This window comes from Patella vulgata, chromosome 5 (genome assembly GCF_932274485.2).
Source record: "Patella vulgata chromosome 5, xgPatVulg1.2, whole genome shotgun sequence".
Taxonomy (NCBI): domain Eukaryota; kingdom Metazoa; phylum Mollusca; class Gastropoda; family Patellidae; genus Patella; species Patella vulgata.
The window spans coordinates 74,399,066-74,421,244 of NC_065883.2; the positions used below are offsets into that span (position 1 = coordinate 74,399,066).

Below are 22,179 nucleotides of genomic sequence, written 5' to 3' on the forward strand. Positions count from 1 at the left end.
CCTTTGACAGTAGTGTTTTTGCCTACTCTTCTTGGATTCTGACAACGATCTCTTTCGCATATGTGAATGATCACTTTTTCCACAGAACCTCCGTTTTATTGTACCTTCCAACTACATTGCCCTAGATATTCCTTTTCATCCAAACACTGAGGCAACAGGTGCCCCACCCACCATTATTGAACTGGGATTGGAAAATGCAGAATATCACAAATTTCTGATTGTGAGTCCCCCTCATTATTTTGTACCCACCAACTACAGTATACTGGACATATGTTGCTTGTCAACCCAACAGATGACAACAGGGTTTGGAAAATCCCGAACATCACAAATTTCAGATTCCAAACCACACATAGCAAACAAAGAGTTTTTAATTTCTGGACTTATATTCCGAATAGGGTTTAACCTCCACTCGACACAAACTAGGTCATTTCTTGATTGATATATGTTTTAATATTATTTTAATAATTTAATTGCGCGTATGGGTCTTTAGTTGTGGAAGGACTCGGCTCCTTGTCACGTAGATGCTATGTTTTAATTTTATTCACTTTGAATTTTCTCTCTCATTCTTAAACTATATACATTAACAATGATTACATAAAGAAATATAAAATAATGTGGTAATGACAATGAAGAAATTATATTAATAATATTTCTGATTAAATGTATAAAAAATATTAATTTATACAAATTAATATACCGGTAATTCACTTCTAATAACAAAATCAGACAACTTATGACAATTCTGCCAATATTAACAATAATTCAAGCCCATAAATTTTACAAATAAATGTTCATTTATATACACTGCATTTAGGCTACATCAATTTCTTTTTCTGTTTTTTGGGGTCTTGATAAATGAGATGGCATAAAATGGGGTTTAACGTCCTACTGTTCTGCTCCGACTGGGTTAATGAAGACGGGCATATGCTATACAGTGTGCTATGAGGGGAATTTTGCCCTGTGGTCCCGTGTAGACATTGGCGTGCACGTAAAAGATCCCTTGGCAGTTGGAACTCAATATAAGAGTAGGCCATACTGTCGCGGTCCAGGCAAAATTTCACTAAGGGCACACCGTATGACGTATACTTCTCTTCATTAGACCAGTCGGAGCAGAACAGCAAGACTTTGAACTCCATCTCATTTTACTTCATTTCATTTTATTCCCATGGAACAGAATATTTACTTGGTGTGGCCTTCATTACCTGTATTTTGATAAATGTAATAAATCAATCAAACAGCACTCTTGATGATCAATCATCATAAATCAAACTCAAAAAATACAACGCCAAAGCAATTCAATTTTTAGTTCTTCGAGGTCTTTAACTTTTGTGAACAATGTTTTGTTTAAAATTTCAAAGTTAGAAATAAAAGCTTTGGAGACATGCAGAGAGCCGCGGTGGATCATTGAGTAAGATTTTGGCTCGCTAACCTGGGTGTCTCCCTTTGCTGGTGATCTTGGCAGATAAAGCTCTTTGGGATTTCCCATCACAGTTCTCCATGGCAAGGACAGTGTCTAGTCCTTCAAATAGGACAAAAAACCAAGATCACATATAAACATTGGCATGCACGTAAAAGAACCCTCGACAGTTGGAATCTGAAATAAGAATAGGCCGTAGTGCCGCTGTCCGGGCAAACGTTATTCCTCATTGCACACTGTAAGGGTGCAGCCAAGTATTTTTGTATATCAAATATATTTTTGTGCACAAGAATAAAGCAAACTTCCCGAAGAACACAAATTCATATTATTGTGGCCTAAATCCTCAAATAATTTTAATTTTTTTCACTTTCTAAGAAAATTGTAATTCATCTTACTTCTGTGAAAAATTTTAAAGGTGACTTAAAACTTTTATAAGAATGTAAGGCCGTACAAAAATAATATTTTGGTTCCCAGACAATCCTCCCTAAAAATCTGATGCTGGAGGGAGTATTTTTTATTTTGTGTTTTTATTTTGTCAGGGGACGAAGAATGTAAGGCCGTACAAAAATAATATTCTGGTTATCAGCTAGACAATCCTCTTCAAAAATTATATTCGAGAGGGAGGTTTTTATTTGAGTGTCAAAGGATCCAGTCACTACTGGGCTTAATGGATTCTCACATCACATTTCAAGGCACAATATTAATCTCATCTTGTCGTTGTTTATAGGAATGTATGATAATCTAATGTCGTGCATGATGAAATGAAATGAAATGGGCAGATGACCCTGAAATGAAATGAAATGAAATGGGGTTTAACGTCCTACTGTTCTGCTCCTAAACTGGGCTAATGAAGACGGGCATACCCCATACAGTGTGCTATGAGGGAAATTTTGCCCGGGCAGTGGCACTATTGCCTACTCTTATATCAAATTCCAAATTCCTGTATACACAGGACCTCAGTTTTTCGTATCATCCGAAGGACTAGACAGCTGTCCTGCACCACTGTGTACACTTCAAATATTTGCTTCCTATAACTGAGGAAAAATATTTAAATGAGGTAATTAATAAGACTTTTTATCTTTTGATATAAAAATTGTGGACGACGGACGGGGGCGACGGCAATATACGACCAGGTCATGTGGCTCAGTGATGTAGGTGTTTGTATGGCCTTAGTCTATCTTTTTACTTCAACAAGAATTTCGTCAATAAACTGACGTGATCTGAAACCTTGTATGTGACTGGGTAATTAATAAGACTTTTTATCTTCTGATATAAGAACAAGTCATGGGACTCAGTGATGGAGGAGTATCCGAGACCAGAATATTGTTTTTTTATTTCAACAAGAATTTCGTCAATAAACTGACGTGATCGGAACCTTGTATGTGATTGGGTAATCCCCCGATATTGTTTATTTCACGTCCAGACATCAGACCATATCTAGCCAACAATTTTAATTTTCCTTCTTGACTTGCAGGTTTACCCTCGGGTCTATTACAACGACTTCCGCTATAGAAGATGTAGTCTACGGTACATCCTTCCGAATCGTGCAGGGTTGTGACCTCCGGTTCACGGAAACCACATCGCTGTATTCGGTGTTTATATGCCGATAACAGATTAAACTTGTGCCATAATTTACCCGAGGCGTGGCTAAAATGTGGTTGGGTACTGGATGATAAAGAATTATAATCCGAGGTAGAACTGTCGTTTGATATAAGAGTTTGGTTTTGTTCAATCTCTGCATCCCAATTTTCACTCGCATCAGATTTTAGAACAGTTTTTGAAACATCAGAAACTGGAGCGTCTTCCTTAAATCCAACATTTTCGAAATTTAATCGTTCCCTATCTTGAATATCACTTTGCGTTTCGGTTTCAACTGATGCTGACGGTGGCATTTCAGAATTTTCAAGTCTTTTCGTCTGTTGTATGTTAATGTGACGCTTGATTAAATGTTCAACATACTGACATTGATCGGTGATTCCGTACGATTTGTCGAAAAAATGTCTATGAAGTTGAACATTCCTTCCATAAAAACCTTCACGCTGTCCTGAAAACTGTCTTGTTAAAAGGCCTTCGTAATGGACGTAACCGGTTGACAGAAACTTGTATAAATCACTTTGCGGTCCGGAATTAAAATCACCACACAATACTACAGGAGCATAACGTAACTTCGGATCGTGATCGAAATGCGCGTCATTTTTCGAGGGTTTGTGAAGACAGATATCCAGCTCCGCTAATAAAACCATTAGCTGACCCAATTTAATGTCTCCGCGACGTGGGTTGTACAACAAATGAGTGTTGGCAATGCATAATTTATTTGCTGATCCGTGGTAAAATTTAGAATTCGGTGCTAGTTCGAGGATTAACGCTACGTTGTCTCGATCTAATAGTCCACCTCGGTAATATTCGACTGGTGTTGATTGGAGAAGAGAGAATTTCTCGAGATTAAAGAAGGTAGCACAGCCGTCTGGTTTGTCTCCTGATCGTTTCAAATATTCACTACCATAACCTGTAAAATATAACAAAACAGTAAAATACAATAACAAAATAATCATTTGCTTCAAAAACGTTAAGAGAACCCGCAATGAGAGAGAGAAATTGGGTTAATCATCCACTCGACACAAACTAGATCATTTCGCGACTAAAATATGGTTCAATTTGATTTCAATAATTCGCTTGCACGTAGAGGTCTTTAGCAAGGGGAGGAAACCAGAGGACCCGGAGGAGAAAACCCATGAAGTTGGAAAGGCGACCCTACTCCTTGTCACATACAACCGGGGAATCGAAACCACGCCAGCTGACTCAATGACAGACCTTATGATACAGCGCGCACATGCTAACCATTCAGCCATCCCAGAACCCTCAATGAAATGTTGCTTTAAAGATACATTATGGGAGATTCGATAACGAGTTGGCAGTTCTTACTATAATAGTTACTGAAAATTTCATTCAACTTGATCCACTATGAATCGAGAACTAAGCGGTTGAAATTTCCGACTAGCCTTGATCATCATTACTAAAGTCAGTACGATAAACAGCATAGTCTTGAATATCCATTTAATCGTTAAATCGTGAAGGAAAGTTATGCAGTAAATCGGCTCATAATCCACTAAAGATGCCATCTAGAGTTGATTATGGTCTGGATAAGTTAATTAATGTCTAATTTCAGGCCTAAAGAAAGACCTGCAATAGGCAGATTTAGCTCTTGTATAATGTATGTTTAATTAAAATAGTAATTGTGTTCCATAATATGTTTTAGTGTTCATTACATGTGTCAATTGTTAAATTCCGCGCAACACAAATAATATAAATAATTTAAAGTAGCTAAGTCTCTAACTCAATATCATCTAAAGTCTTTGATATTGAAAACACAAATTATTTGTCAATCTAAATCAACATTGATGTTGTGATCTTACCGGGAAAAGGTGGGCTTCGGATATATAATATTACAGACAAAATAAACAATTTACCATTGGTACACGTATCGTGTACCATAATGCGTTTCAGCACCATTTGTAACAAGGGACTCAAAGAACGAGGCTAGACATACTCCACAAGTCGTATCAAACGGTGATGCCATTTTCTTATCTGGAGAGCATGCCCAATAAATACTATCGGTGTAGACTGGAACAACCAGCCATTAGAGGTTGTCATTTGATTGAGACTTCTGGTGTATTTCGCCAAACATAACTGATTTGAAATGAGTGAAAAGACGGAAATGATTGAATGTAAATCAGTTTGTATACATTCATATTACATTATTATAGGTGTTGTGACCCATTTGTGTTAATTTCTAGGTCCCAAATATTAGCGATTTAGCTCCTTTAACATGAAAATTCTAGACAATAGAACAACAAAAGAGGCCATTTGCAATATCTTTTTCAACTTCAGTACAAATGACTGAGCAGAATTCCCAAACCGAACTGTAACAAGGACGGGGGAATCTACCATTGTTCTGTTCGTTAAATAAGCAGATTGTTTTTGCTGTAATAGATTGGGTGGAGCTTAACTAGATATTTTCAATGTATCCTATGAGGAAAATTTTGCCTGGACAGTGGCGCTATGGCGGCCCTCCGTCCTGCATCACTGACAAGAGGAAACAACGCCGGAAAATAAATATAACACTTACCCATCTTACGTAGATGATGTCTAAAGAAAGATTCATAATGATCAAACTGAACTTCTTGTAAACAGATGATCTGAAAAAAAAAAAATAAATAAATAAAAATCACAACAGAATGATTATCGTAACAGTTTCAATACTGAGCTTAAAAACAAAATGAAATGAAATGAAATGGGGTTTAACGTCCTACTGTTCTGTTCCTACTGGGCTAATGAAGACGGGCATACGCCATACAGTGTACTATGAGGGATATTTTGCCCGGGCAGCAGCACTATGTCCTACTCTTATATCGAATTCCATCTGCCAAGGGATCTTTTATGTGCACACCAATAAAATGTGTACACGGTACCTTGGTTTTAAGTGCCATCGAACGACTAGACAGCTGTCCTTGTAAGGCCCTCCGTCTTGCCCCACTGACAAGGGAAACCTCACACCTGAGCCTAGGCAGACTACAGTTATTTCATCTGAGTCTAGGAGTTTAAAGTTGCTAAATGTCAGTTGCATTTTTCACCTCTTAAACCACGTTCAAATCTGCCTAAATTGGTTATTAGTCAAAGATACATTATGTCGATCATAGGCTTGATTACATAGGACGTTGTAGCATAAACTGGTCCAGGAAGAATGGTGCCTCTATTTTTCTAATACTTCAAAAAAAATGTTCTAGAATTTAATTTGCAGAAGGAAAAAAGTTAATATTGGGAGCTAATTAAGCCACATCAAATTCATCCCTTTCAATGATTGAAGCGACCTAGTGAATATTCACTGCTGATCAGTATGTATGTCACCCCTCTCAGCGATTGTAACAGCCTAGCGAATATTCACTGCTGAACAGTGTGTCATTTTTGTTCTGACATTACTTTTATAGATGCAACTTTTAGAATATTGTAGTTCAAAAATTTATGATTAATAATCCCTCAAAAATTACAATCAGAATCAGAGAGAGAGAGAGAAAGAGAGAGAGAGAGAGGAGAGAGAGAGAGAGGATTTAACATCCACTGGACACAAACTAGGTCATTTCAGGACTAACACATGGTTCAATTTGATTTAAATAATTTGCTTGTGCGTAGGGGTCTATAGCAGTGGGAGGAAACCGGTGGACCCGGAGAAAACCCACCAGGGTGGACAGGCGACCCTACAAGCAGAGAATCGAAACCATGCCAGTTGACTCAATGACAGACTTTATGATACAGCGCGCATATGTTAACCAGAAACTTACATCAGGTTTAAAATATTTCAATTCTTCTAATATTCTCTCACTCCGCATATCCCAGTCCAATGATTCCGGTGAACAATTAGCGTAGAGTTGTAAATGCCATTCTAGTAATTTCTGTGATAATACGTTATATGACATCACGGTAAACGGTAATCCCGATTTAAAGCGACCAGAACTTTCTCTTTCAAATCTTAAACCAGCTTCTGTATATTCCCATTTTCTAGGAAGACTCGAAAATCCTACAATCAAACATATAAATAAATTAATTTCTAACATATACCAAGATAGGTTGCCAGGCAACGAAACATACGCCCACAGCAGCTAAGTCATCCAGGGTGTCAACAAGGGTTATCGCATATTTTGTTTTTTGTCACACTAAAATCTGATTACAAGTAACAAACCATTTGGCTTCTAGTTCTGCCCTATTTAAACATACAAAACATTTAATATCAATTTCCATAATCATTGGAAATCATTGAAAATTGACAGGCTTCTTCATCTCATGATTTCTACACGATTGTTCAATGACATCAAGGGCTATAACTATAACTCTGACTGTAATTATCGGATATAGTTGAAAATCAATTGGCTTCTTTGTCTCATGACATTTAACACTGCGTGTAAATTCAAAGTCAATCAGATATTAACTTTAGCCTTTAGAGCGTTCACAAGATTTTTCAAAGTGATCAAGGGCCATAACTCTGGCAGTAATTATCAGGATACCCAGAGTTCCGTGCCCCGTATGCCAATAACTTGTTTCATTGGCTAATCCCTCACATCACCCAGAACACAGGTTATATAACAACTCTTCCAATCCTAGTGTAGTAAAGACAAGTAAAACGAAATTTTGAACTATAAAAAACGAAACGAAATAGGATCGGTGTTTTTAAAATCAGATTTCAAGTATTAAACAAAACATAAAATCTTGCAATTGGAAATTCAATGTCTAGTTAACACATTACCAAGGTCATTTACGGTGGAGACATTTTTTCTGGACAATTTTAACATTTTTTTTCTAAAGTATATGTAGGCCTTACAGCAATTTTAGGCCTTAGAATCTCGTAAATCAATAAGAAATGAAGGAATCTAAAACAAAAGAGGGATAACATTATAAATTCTAAATCTCTTTCAAAAATCAAATTTTCTTACCAATTGGGTCTCTTTTCCCCTTATTAGAAGGTTTATAGTCTTTTTTGTGTTTTCTATACTGTTTAGGGTCATCATATCTCGACCACAACGGTTTGTCATCTCTATTATATTTCTGTTTTTCTTTGGGTCGAAGCGAAGTCCAATTTCCTTGCGCGACGTTCTCAACCATATTATTATTAGAAGTCGTGGTATGTTGACTTGCATCTACAGACGTTTTTGAAGATTTAACATGTATTTGTGTTCGCGTAGAATACAGGGCTCTAGGTTGGAATTGAAGAACCGAAGCTTTGGAGATTTCGCTAACGGGGACCGATTGATTGGTTAAAGTTGGAGCTGATGTTAGAGAATACCGATTTCGTTGATCACAAGATGCCTGAGAACTTTGCTGATAATCTGTCATCGTTGCTGGTCGTGGATTCTGAACTTCACTGGCCCCAACTTTTGTTACTTTTGCTGAGCCCCCAGTCTCTACACTTGTACATTTTATTTTGGGATCAGATTTCATGATGTGTTCATCAGATTTTCTTTTACTGGAGAATTTTCTTGGTCTCGTTTTCTCCATTCTGATCCATGCTAGTTGCCTAGTGGCACCAACGGATCTCTGACAGATATTTACCAAATATCTGAAAAATACACAAATTCTAACTTTTATAAATGTTAATTCCGACATCGTACGGATTACACAGCATGTCGGAATATTCAATTGCTGCAATACCGGAAGCATTATGCCAGAAGTACTAGATGTAGAGTTCCGGAATCTGCAGAGGTTTGCCGAGTGTGTATTTGACGTGAGAAACTCAAATCAAATGCCAAGCACTCTCTCTTTCCAAGAAATTATTAAATTATAGATGTAATCAACTGAGACCGACACATGTTTTATGCTCACAGATAATTGATTGGTGATTGAAGACCGCATTATCCAATGTTAATTCAATGCAAATCGTGTGACGGGTAAAGTGTTATTCCTTGTCTAGACCCCAAAACCATACACCTTTACCATGCCATAATCTTTCTATTTATACACTAAACATACATTATGCAAGAGCTAAATCTGCCTATTGCAGGTCTTTCTTTAAGCCTGAAATTTATACAAACTATTAATTAAACATTTATTAACATGAAAAGACCTAAATCAACTCTTGATGCCATCTTATGCATCTGATTTTCACTGGATTTGAACCTGATCTGCTGCTCAACACTCATTGATGATTAAATCAAGAAATAGATAATCGAGACTTATGTTTTTTATCGTACCGACTTAAGTAATGATGATCGAGGCTAGGCCTAAAATTCAATCGCTAATATCTTGGTTCACAGTGGATCAATTTGACAGAAATTTTGAGCATATCCCCTTAACATTATCTAGTTTTTAACTATTATAGTTAGAACTGCTAGCTCGTTATCTAATCTTACATAATGCCTCTTTAATATAGGGAGACACTAATTGATCACCTGATAGTACATGTCGATCAACAATTTATATCTAATGGAGAATATTCCTCAATTAATATTTCTGAATGAGTGTAAACTACAACTTAGATAATATGCAAATATCAATATCCATTACATTTTACCGTGTCATAGATGTATGTGATGTGATAATGTGACATGTTTAACATCCTACTGTTCTGCTCCTAAACTGGGCTAATGAAGACGGGCATATGCCATACAGTGTGCTATGAGGGAAATTTTGCCCGGACAGCGGCACTACGGCCTACTCTTATATCGAATTCCAACTGCCAAGGGATCTTTTACGTGCACGCCAATGCGTACACGGGACCTCGGTTTTTCGTCCCATCCGAACGACTAGACAGCTTTCCATGTCAGCCCCTCATTCCAGCATCACTGACAAGGGAGAATCACGCTGGAAAATCTGGATGAACTTTCTCGGCCAATGCAGGGATCGAACACCCGACCTCCAGGCTAGCGAGCTAGCGTCTTAACCACTTGATCCCCCCACAGTTTAAAAATCAGTCAATAAGACTTCTAATTTGAAAGGAAACTTCAAGTCGTGATTTTGACTATACACAGACGAAAATCTAGACTTGACAGTGAATAAATAGGAGATTTTTTTGTTGTTATATAACAAGTATTAAAGGGACAATAACACTCTTGCTGGCTTGACAGCTTCAGAAAATAAAAAATAGCCTTATTCTAAGTACTAGATGTGTTAGTGTCCTACCTGTTTTGTAAATTATCCATTAAATACTATTTTACTTGTCCAGAGGGTTCGAAAATATTTTCAAACCCAAGTAACATTTGAAAAGCTTTACATCAGGCTTTTCAAATCATTTAGTTGAATTTTTCCAATTTTTTAAATTAGGTGTGTTAAGATGAAATTTGTATCATCAATTAATTGGAATATTGTAAAATAGTACAATTTGTTGACCAGAATAAAGATTGGGACATATTATTCAGTTACAACAAGAGTGGTATTGAGCCTTTAATGCATAGGCCTATACATCTCTAATTAAACATACGATTTCTATTTCATATAAAACTGAAATTAATAACTATTTCTAAACAAGGGCAATAATAACTATTATTATGTACAGTCGCAAAGTTTCAACACTTACATCCAAATGATGTAGGGGGTGGGATGACTGAATTGTTAGCGTGTGCGCGTTGTATCATAAGGACAGTCATTGAGTCAACTGGCGTGGTTTTGATTAACTGTTTGTATGTTTTAAGGAATAGGGTTGCCTGTCCACTCCAACCTCGTGGGTTTTCTCCAGGTCCTCCGGTTTCCTCCCACTGCTAAAGACCCCCTATGCGCAAGCGAATTATGGAAATAAAATTAAACCATGTTAATCCCAAAATGACCCATTTTGTGTCGAGTGGACTTTAAACCTCATTTCTCTCTCTCCAAATGATATACGTCGATGATGTAAGCAAATGTTGACTTGGATAGATAACCGACATTTAATTCATCATTTTTTTTATTCGCTGTGTCGTTCAACCCATTCACGCAGTTCTGCGGGAGTTGAAATTTGTGATGGTCTCCAAATCCCAAATCATATTTTGATATAAAACTGAAATTAATAATTTTTATCACCTAAACAAAAGCAATAATCACTATTACATTTTATATACAAAATCATATTTTTATAATTCCAATGAGAAAATCAAACAAGCTCATTACACAATAATCTATAAGCAGATGGTAATCCACACAATAACATACAATAATTAAATCCTGTATCCTATTATTAGGCCTAATCCCGTCTAACAAAAGGTGTTAATATTATTATTATTATTATTACTTACAAATTGTACCACATCATTATCATATCAACTGTAGCCTAATCTCTCAATTCTCATCATTTCAACAAATTAGAAATTAAAAACCTTCTAATTCTAACAACTTCTTGTAGGTTAGTGGGCCTACTGCTTCTAACGCGACTGTCTGAGTCAGGGTTAGAACAGATACTGAGCTAACAATAAAGTACGTTCCTAATAGTTCAATAACCTCACAGCCCAACCCACTTTCATCTGAAAACTCGCCAAGTCCAAGGTTTTTCTCGTACATTTGTATTTAGCGTCATAGCGAGGTCAATATGCCCTTTATTTATTTATAACGCAAAATCGAAGCAAAATTAATCATATTATTAGGCTTTTCCAATCTGAAATAAGTTGAAGGGGTCAAGAGGGAGGCATAAACTAAAGTTACGACATTTGTTTTTGTAGGTCAAATATCGGTTTATTAAGTTCATCGTTACTTAATTTATCCCGTGCCAGTGGCGATTCGAAAGGTCAAGGCCGCCTACTCGACATGACGTGAGCCAATTTCATTCATTTCAGACATTTCAAGTTTACCCTAGTTTTAACAAGACATTGGACACAAATATTAAAATGCTAAAGCCTTTTCAATTGTCATAGATTGAAAGAAAAGCCCAAAAATAAAAATTACCATTGAGCCATGTAGAATAAGGACTTCCGATGTAATAATGTTCACGAACTGATCATGCGTTAGTCACAATTTTGGTGGTTGGTGATGAAATGAAAGTACTGGTTACTGGAAATAACTCTGTTTTGTGTTCTTAAATGGAGTTGCCTCCCTTCCACTGTATATGCCAACTAATATGATACTCAAATTTTTGGAATTTAACTATTGTACCTGTTCCCATGATAACAGAAAAGGAATTAAACTGAACGTCTCGTGAAAACACAATATTTTGGGACTAACATAAGTTTTTTTTCTATAGTTACATGTGCAATGCTAGGTCATAGGAGAGCGATCTTTCCAACTTTCAAAATGAAATGAAATGGGGTTTATCGTCTATGAGGGAAATTTTGCCCGGATATACTCCTTATATCTAATTCTAACTGGCCTCCAATGGATCTTTTACGCCAAAGTGTACACGGGACCTCGGTTTATCGTCCCATTCGAACGACTAGACAGCTGTCCTTACCAGGCCATCCGTCCTGCACCCTTCACAATGGGGAAACCACTCCGGGAAATCCTGATGAACTTTCTCGGCGAACAACGTGAGCGAACCTATGACAAGGACAAAAAATAGAGGTCAAATCTACAGCTGGATTTCAATTGCTGTCCGTGCAAAATTTCACTGATAGCACACTGTATAGGTGCCCGTCTTCCTTAGTCCAGTCGGAACAGAACAGTAGGACGTTAAACCCCATTTAACTCTTTCATTCCATTCCAGTACAAAATGCAATAGTGTTATTGTGCATGTCATCCAGATCAGCTATGTTACAAGATTAGATGACGTATCTAATCCGTTGTATAAACCGTAGTAGGTCTACCAAAGGTTAGAGTGTGCGTGCTGTATCATAATTAGAGTGTGCGTGCTGTATCATAAAGTCTGTCATTGAGTCAACTGGCGTGGTTTCGATTCCCCGGTTGTACATGACAAGGAGTAGTGTCGCCTGTCCAACCTCGAGGGTTTTCCCTGGGTCCTCCGGTTTCCTCCCACTGCTAAATACTCCTACGCGCAAGCGAATCATTGAAATAAAATTGAACCATATGTTATTCCCGAAATAACCTAGTTAGTGTCGAGGGGATGTTAAACTCCCCCCCCACTCTCTCTCTCTAAAGACCCCTACGCGCAAGCGAATTATTGAAATAATAAAATTGAACCATGTTAGTCCCGAAATGACCTTGTTTGTGTCGAGTGAACGTTAAACCCATCTCTCTCTGTCTCTGTCTCTGTCTCTCTCTCTCTCTCTCTTTCTCTCTCTCTCTTCCAATACAAAATGCAACAGTGTTATTGTGCACGTCATTCGGTTTAGCTATGATACTAGATTAGATTATGTATATTATCTAATCCGTTGTATAAACTGTAGGAAGTTTTGTTATCATTAGTTTTTACAGATACTATTTATTATTATATGATCTATAGACCTGCCAGTATTAACACGATTATAGGCTAATCCATCTCGTTATCCACATGATAAAAATCATAAAATACACGATTAGTCAAATATCTTCAGGATTAAACGATTATCACCCGGCTTGTTTCTATGTAATATTTTAGTCAGGGCGACAAATATCGATTAATCGTAATATCGATTATCCGGATTTGATCGGTCAAATACATGTCATGAGTAATAATTACATGTGAACTCTGTATTGGAAATGAAATGCTCCGACTAATCTAAATCAACAGAGAGAGAGAGAGAGAGAGAGAGAGAGAGAGAGATGGGGTTCAACGTCCACTGGGGTTTAAAGTCCACTCGACACAAACTAGGTCATTTCGTGACTAACACATGATTCGATTTTATTTCAATAATTCCATTGCGCACAAGGGTCTTTAGCTGTGGGAGGAAACCGGAGAACCCAGAGAAAACCCACGAGGTTGGACAGGTGACCGTACTTCTTGTCACTTACAACCAGGGAATCGAAACCACGCCAGTTGACCCAATGGCAGATCTTATGATACAGCGCGCACGCGCTAACCATTCGGTCATCTAATCCTCTCTAAATGAACAAGATCTATAAATTCTATAATTCTGTTTGTGAAACGTTATAATATACAGTGAGTTTGTGTGTGTGTGTGAGTTAGTTGTATTTTACGTCCGCTTCCACCGACGTGATATCGCAGACAAAGTTATATATACAAATATTTGAATGTTCTGTTTGATAGTTTTTGTGTTTAAAGAAAGACGATATGTTTTATTAAGAAAATTATCGTCAGTAATCACCCCACGGGTCTTGGCTTCTGTTCATCTTAACACGACCCCCTGTCACATTAGGCTCAAACTATTGTCACACGCATCCACGTGACAGTTCTGTCAACAGTAATATATATCAGTCAAATCATTTAATAGACTCGAGTAAATAATTACCCCCCCCCCCCTTGTTAACATTCACCAGTTGGTATTTCTACCATACCTACAATTTAATTTCTTCATATTACTGTCCCGCGATGGAATTGTTCTTTAAAGGTGGGGTCCTTTTTTTCACGAGGGTCTCCGAAGATATAATGTTCGCTTAAATATGCATATCAAATATGAATAAATGGTATGTTTCCCATTGTCATTACAAAATTTTCAGTTTAAGATAATGAAACTTTTAAAAAAAAAAAAAAAAAAAAAAAAAAAAACAATCATGAGTGTACTGTGGACCTGGAACCGTGTATGACGTCATCGCCGCCATCTTGAAATAAAAATAATTATTTCAATAATTCGTGTGCGCGTAGAGATCTTTAGCAGTGGGGGGAAACCGGAAGAACCGAAGAAAACCCACGAGGTTGGACCCTACTCCTTGTCACGAACAAGCGGGAAATGACAGACCTTATGATGCAACGTGCACACGTTACCCCCCCCCCCCCCGCCCCCAAGAAGAACAACAACTTGAGTAGCGCCTGGACCCCTGTTACTGATACAAAAATGATCGACAGACAAGTAGCAAACGATTACCATACATTCAGTTGTATATATTCCGCGTTCTGGCTGATGTGAGGAATTAGCCAATAAAACGGTCTGTTGCAGGGACTTCTTGGCTTGCGATGCACGGAACTGTGGGTGTCCTACTAGAAACGTCAACGACGATTGGTTAATCAAATGTCTGGCGTCATAGGGCCAAAAGCCGCTCGCACGACCCCTGACACGACCTCCCACTACAACAGCTCAGACCTTCATGTAGTGTAGCCCATTGAAAGTATAAAAAAACCAACGTAATAAAGATCTGTATTTTAATCAGATTGGATTTTTTTGGGCGGACATAATTTTATGGGTGAACAATAAGTAGTGGGTATATGCCCATAATTTTATGGGTGAACAATAAGTAGTGGGTGTATGCCCATAATGCGAACTTAAAAATGTAGCCAGCAATACATTCTGTTACGTATTATGTCGAAATAATTTTTTTGGGCGGACATAATTTTATGGGTGAACAATAAGTAGTGGGTATATGCCCATAATTTTATGGGTGAACAATAAGTAGTGGGTGTATGCCCATAATGCGAACTTAAAAATGTAGCCAGCAATACATTCTGTTACGTATTATGTCGAAATAATTTTCATTTTCTCAATCATTAGGAATTTGTTTTTTAAATACTGTTGCTATGACCCTTTAAATGTATTATTTGTCAGGTATGATTAGAAAACTTCTAATAATAAATCTCATATTTCTTCACGTATGTTCTATCTTGTATATTGTCTTGTAAACATGTAAGGGTTATTCACATCTTGTATATAATATTACATTACCCCTTATACTCCTGTTGATAAAACAGGTATACTAGCAAATATACCTAAATATACACCCGATCATATTGACCATTTATTTGTTCTTAAGACAGACTATATCGTCTACTGAACGGGGAGGGAATGGTCATATTTCTTTTAGGCCTAATTAATTTAATTCTTAGTATTTTTAGGGTCTAGCCAGTGAATTCTTGTTTTCAATGGTTTGTCAAAACTTAAATATTTGGAACTAAGCGGTTTTGAGAAAAGCAACTCAATACTATTTGTGTTAAAATTATTTTTTGTTATGACTAAATTGGAGGCAGAAGTTTATAAGAGAGAGAGAGAGAGGGGGAGAGAGAGAGAGAGAGAGAGGGCGCGAGAGAGAGAGGGGGGGGGGTAACGTCCACTAGACATAAACCAGGTCATTTCGGGAATACAATATGGTTCAACAATTTTATTTCAATAACTCGCTTGGTGAAACGTTCACTCGACACAAACTAGGTCATTTCGGGTCATGATTCAATTCATTTCAATCAGTTATTTGCGCGTAGGGTTCTTTAGCAGTGAGAGGAAACCGAAGGACGCAGAGAAGCCCCACGGGGATGGACAGACGGCCCTACTCCTTGTCATGTACAAGTGTGTTTGATCGAAACCCCGCCAGTTGACTCAATGACAGACCTTATGATCCAAAGCACACGCGTTAGAATATTCTGTCACCTAACTTCCGACCGAGAAAGTTCATCGGGATTTTGAGGACGGAGGGTCTGACAAGAACAACTGTTTCTAGTCGTTCGGATGGGACAAAAAAAAACGAGGTCCCGTGCACGTAAAAGGACCCTTAACAGTTGAAATTCGATATAAGAGTAGGCCGTAATGCCGCTTCTAGAACAAAAATTTCCCTCATAGCACACTGTATGGCGTGTGCCCGTCTTCATTAACCCAGTGGGAGCAGAACAGTAGGACGTTAAACTCCATTTCATTTCATTTCACCCAACTCCCGTGTCCCCGGCTAATTCTGTTAAGGCCAGCTCAATTTTTCCTTAAGGTCGCTGAGATGTACATAAGGTTAGGGCACGTGATTGTTAGCGCCATTGTAGGTTAGGGTAAGCATTAGGGCTAGGTCCAGAGTTGGGATTAGCGCTAGCCCTGTTTACATCTCGTAACCTTTGACCAAACTTAGCCTTAAACAATAGACCTAACCTCCCGAACAGCAAATCAAATTGGTGAGGCCTAAAGGGTAAACCATCCATTCGTTGATTGGCATGAAATATCTTGCGAATTGACATAATAATACGATATTCAGTTGATTTAGTTGGCTATCTGTAGTTGAAATCTATAACAAACCAAGCGGGTGGTATGTTAACTAATATACATGCACACAGAGACTGCTGTGTCCAGTTTCGCCAGTACACCGACCCCTGGTGTCGGATCTCTGTCGAACATGTTGTTCATGACACTATAATCCAACGTTTACATATTAACTACCTCCAAATGTGTTTGATATCGGCTTGTATCTTTATTTACAATGATTGGCAGCTGTACATTGACAACTTTTAAAGTGGCAGCCACTCCACTCTGTAAAACACCAGTCTAGTTGAAATAAGACTTTTAAAGAGGCAGCCACTCCACTCTGTAAAATATCAGGCCCTGTTTCTCGAAATTGTTGTTAGTTAGTTGTATTTTACGTCCGCTTTCACCGAAGTGGTATCGCAGTAATATCTCGAAATCTTAACTATAAGATTAAATCCAATTTTAGTAGATGATACTTCAATTTTAATTGGCTAAGAACTAAAATCAATTTAATATTATCCCATCAAATCACTAAAATTTGGATTTTATCTTAGTTAAGATTTCGTGAAACAGGCCCCAATCTTGCTGAAAAAAGAATTTTAAACAACAACTCTTGGAGTAGTTTTATTGAAATTAAATTTGAAGAGATTGACACTTTAAGACTTTATGTTAGAATTTCAACATTAATCAATTTATCCAGTCGACTATGAAATACAAATCAGGTTCATTTTGTAGAACTGGATCAAATTGCGCAATATGGCCGCCCACCCACGGTTATTTAATAAGTGTCAATGATGGAAGCCGTCTGTTGAGGAAGGGTTGTTAGTTTTATAGAGTGTTTATTGTTACAGATTAAAGTCATTTGATTTACTGATACATGATGATCACGCCATGATGATCACTCCACAGGGCCGTAGCTAGCGGGGGGCAAGGGGCGTCCAACCAATGTCACTATCGGCTTTATGGGGCGCCAATACTGATATGGGTACGTTGGTCGTTGGCTTCATAATGGAAAGGGAGCCCCCGCTAGCTGCGGGCCACCTCCATGATGGGGGGGGGGGCGATGGCTAAGTGGGTGAGACGCTGGCTCGCTAGCCTTGGTGTTGCGTGTTCGATGCATTGGCCGAGAGAGTTCATCGGGATTTTCCGATTTCACCTTGTCAGTGGTACAGAACGAACGGAGGGCCTGACAAGGGCAGCTGTCTCGTCGTTCGGATGGGACGAAAAACCGATGTCCCGTGTACGAAAAAGATCTCTTGGCAGTTGGAATTCGATATAAGAGTAGGCCATAGTGCCGCTGCCCCATCAAAATATCCCTCATAGCACACTACGGGCTACTTTTATATCGAATTCCAACTGCCAAGGGATCTCTTACGTGCACGCGCCAATGTGTACACGGGACCTCGGTTTTCTGTCCCATCCGAGCGACTAGAGAGCTCTGCACACAGAGAACTATCTACCTTATGTCGACAATAGATCTCTGCACTAAATGGCCGCCACATTCAACAATAAGTATACTGCTTTGTACTGCGACTCTACTCCGGTTCAAAGACTAATTAAACCTTTTCAATTTTATCAAATGAAAGTAGAAAATATACTTCTCAAAATTCTTGAAATATACTTAATGTTTTCGACTAAAATCGTCGATTTAGGACTTAAAATGTCGATCTACTAGCTTAGTGTCTGTTCTCAGGCAGAGCTAATTGTAAACAGATAGTGTAAGTTTAGTATCCTATATTTCGCATGACGTTTTTCGTATAGCCCGGTTGGTGCAGAACTGTTGGATATTAAACCCCATTTTATTTCTCGGTATTCTGAAAATAATTGAGTCACTAACATCAATTAGTTAACAGTGTTGAACTAACATGGTCAGTTGTGTTGTGAACATGCCACGGTCGCTTAGAGAACTGAAAGAAGTGAATTCCTGGCCTGATAGTATTGTCAATTGTAAACATACATCAAATATGTCGGGGGAGAGAAGGTTAAAATAATGATCCAGATGATGTTCTGGTCTATTGTGAGCCGAGTTGACGTTAAGCTACTTCAGACGTAGTCTATCACATCCCCGTCCCTAAAATAAATAAGCAGATCTCTCAGCAACTATATCACATAACATTAAAACGCTACGTAATGAGTTGGTGGTGAGGTCAGTTGTCATGACGCCACGCGCTTGACCCCTAACCACAGGGAGTGACAGGTGACATGGCAGTTGTCATCTGGGACATTCAACTGTCAACAAACGTTATGTTTCCTCATTCTTTTTAGATATATGAACAAATGCATGGGAGTAAAAATCCGTATGAAGACACTACCATGGTTACGAGAGAGAGAGAGAGAGAGAGAGAGAAGAGAGGGAGAGTTCTACTCGACACAAACTAGCAGTGGGAGAAAACCGGGGCACCCCGAGAAAACCCACGAGGTTAGATAGGGTATCCTAATCCTTGTCAAGTACAACTGTGGAATCGAAGCCACGTCAGTTGACTCAATGACAGACTTTACGATACAACGCACACGCGTCAACCATTCGGCCACCCAACCCCTTGGTTACGATAGTCTAACATAATTTCAGAGATTTTGCAATTGTTTTGGGTGGGTTAAATAGATTTTCTAGAGACTAAATTAGATAATTGTCTGCCATTTATGGATATAATATGGACAGTAGGCCTACGTAAATCTTCATACAGTGGACATTCTAGTAAAAAATGGACGTCAACTTCAGCTTTGTCTGCCTCCGCCCACAAAATAACCCCCATAACAAGCTTATATCAATATAACAAAACCGTAATCCGGGCTATTCAAGAATGAAATTACCATTTGTTTCCCAGGATATTAAAAACATTCTTATCCTCAACAACCATTGTAATATGCTAATTAAGATAACGTGTAGCATAATTACACCGCGTTATGAGATTAATCCCAATTAATTCTCCCGTGCAGAGTTATTTTTTTAAATGTTACATTCCTTTCATGGTTTTTGGTGTTAATACTAACTGTTAACCCTTTAAGCTGCCCCCACACACCTATATCAAAGTATATATTGAATAACGTTACACGGTACATTATCACTATTACGATAATTAACCGGTAATTGGGCAGTATTAATAAGTTTCAAGGCGAAGATTTAACAGAAATTATCCCTCGTGGAGTCCGATTGAAACAATTGATATATGGCCGTTTTAGTTTTTGTAAGCTATTCAAGGGACGGCTTAATCGATTAGCAACGATTATAGAAGAATGCAACCACTTAACGATGGAAAGTTGCGAAAATAAAAATGGTTTTCGATTCTCCGTGTTATAAATCACACAATACGTACTAATTGGATCAGCCTATTGTTATTTAGTCTCTATCACCCAGAAAAATATTCTACGTTGAAGACTAGTAGGTTCGGGGTGACCGAGACTAATTGTTATTTAGTTGAACTTTAAATTAGAAGCCAGACAAATTGTCAGACGGGATAATTCATCATGCCGTGTCCACCTCTTTGAAATTGACGTTCTTTAAAAATGACAAGATTGCTAATTGTTTATTTCAATGGGGGTAAATCTTCGTTAAACACTTTCAGTAAATAGATTAATATTGTTTTGTATTTTTAAAACAAAGGGTTTGCTACTGACTGGCGGCGAGTTCCTTGTTACACACGAATAGCGATTATCACTATTCCTTGTATCTTGTACAAACAGTTCGGTTTAATGAATGAATGAATGAATGAAATGGGGTTTAGTGCCCAACCTTTCTGCTCCCCTAGGCTAATGAAGATGCCGTATAATTGGGGCTAATGAAGACACGGTACAGTTTGGTATGAGGGTAGGTTAACGCGTGCGCGTTGCATCATAAGATCTGTCATTGGGTCAAGTGGCGTGGTTTCAATTCGCCACTTGTACGTGACAAGGAGTAGGGTCGCCTGTCCAACCTCGTGGGTTTTCTCCGGGTACTCCGGTATCCTCCCACTGCTAAAGACCCCTACGCACAAGCGAATTATTGAAATAAAATTGAACCATATGTTAGTCCTGAAATGACCTAGTTTGTGTCGAGTGGACGTTATCCCGAGGACACGGTGTATACAGGCTGCACACACTGAGCCAAAAATCAAATAATATGTCATTTTAATTTAATGACAGACGTTCAATATTATCGTCAGCTGAATTCATTTTAAAGCTGTGTTGAAATTACAAGGTCCGTGTTTTTCCATTGCTAAGCCAATATTGAGAAAGTACCGTGTGATTCAGTGTGGACGTCGAATGGCGCCGATCAGCAAACACACGACCCTCTATCCAAATTTCATGTTTTTGTTGAAGAGGATAATTCCCCCATCTTTAAACACGGGTTCAAGAGACATTGTGTGTATAAAATAGGTGATGCCTCTCGTCATATTTTTAGGGGGGTTGGATGGCTGAATGGTTAGCGTGCGCGCGCTGTATCATAAAGTCTGTCATTGAGTCGACTGGCGTGGTTTCGAATCCCCGGTTGTACGTGACAAGGAGTAGGGTCGCCTGTCCAACCTCGTGGGTTTTCTCCGGGTCCTCCGGTTTCCTCCCACTGCTAAAGACCCCTATGCAAGCGAATTATTGAAATAAAATTAAACCATATGTTAGTCCCGAAATGACCTAGTTTGTGTCGAGTGGACGTTAAACCCCATCTCTCTCTCTCGCCATATTTGAGAGGGGGGCGGGTGGATGGCCGAATGTTTTTTCTCCGGGTCCTCAGGTTTCCTCCTACTGCTGAAGACCCGCACGAGCAAGCGAATTATTGATATATCTTTGATCCAGAAACACAAAACTTTGCACATAGTTTCATATTGAGGTATTTGATACAGTAAAACAACAAAAGATTTATAAAAGGGCTATATTTCAGTTAAAATAAGGCGAACAATTTTGAGTAAATTCTTAATTTAAATCTGAGAATGCTTTGTGAACTCGAGGCCTGGTTTGTGTCGAGTGGACGTTAAACTCTCTCTCTCTCTCTCTCTCCCCACAGTAACGTTATAACTTTAAGTATTACAAAAAATTAATAGTTTATGTGCCCTCGGGACCTTTTTTTCTGTAAACCCATGACGATACCCTTGACTTGGTATAGTAAGCGCCAATTAAGGTCCACTTTACAAGTACGTATGGTGGGCAGAGCCGGATTAAGACCCACAGAGGTCCTAAGCACTTAAACGATTTTGTTGCCCCCCCCTCCCCCATATATAAATAATTCAAAGCATATACAACCGTAAAGCACGTGATTAGATATTTGCTGCGATAAAACAGTAATAAAAGACAAAAACAATGAAAAACTAATTGAAAGTCCTTAATTAATTTTTAAATTAAATATTTTAAATTTGTCATCTAACGTCCACT

The 22,179-nt window shown here is 38.2% G+C and overlaps 1 protein-coding gene across 2 annotated transcripts; it reads right to left on the reverse strand.

Moving 5' to 3' along the window:
* Positions 1-525: 525 nt before the first annotated feature.
* On the reverse strand, positions 526-11,905 carry LOC126822350 (protein angel homolog 2). 2 transcript variants are annotated; one of them, XM_050551201.2, is made up of 5 exons: positions 11,810-11,905; positions 7,900-8,522; positions 6,754-6,989; positions 5,544-5,613; positions 526-3,923 (listed from the first exon to the last, which is right to left on the reverse strand). In XM_050551201.2, the coding sequence occupies exons 2-5, from the start codon at positions 8,459-8,461 to the stop codon at positions 2,749-2,751; spliced, it is 2,043 nt and encodes a 680-aa protein (XP_050407158.1). In that variant the 5' UTR covers positions 8,462-8,522; positions 11,810-11,905; the 3' UTR covers positions 526-2,748. The 2 variants fall into 2 exon arrangements, with proteins under 2 accessions (XP_050407158.1, XP_050407157.1); XM_050551200.2 differs by lacking the exon at positions 11,810-11,905 and adding an exon at positions 11,167-11,533.
* Positions 11,906-22,179: the final 10,274 nt, after the last annotated feature.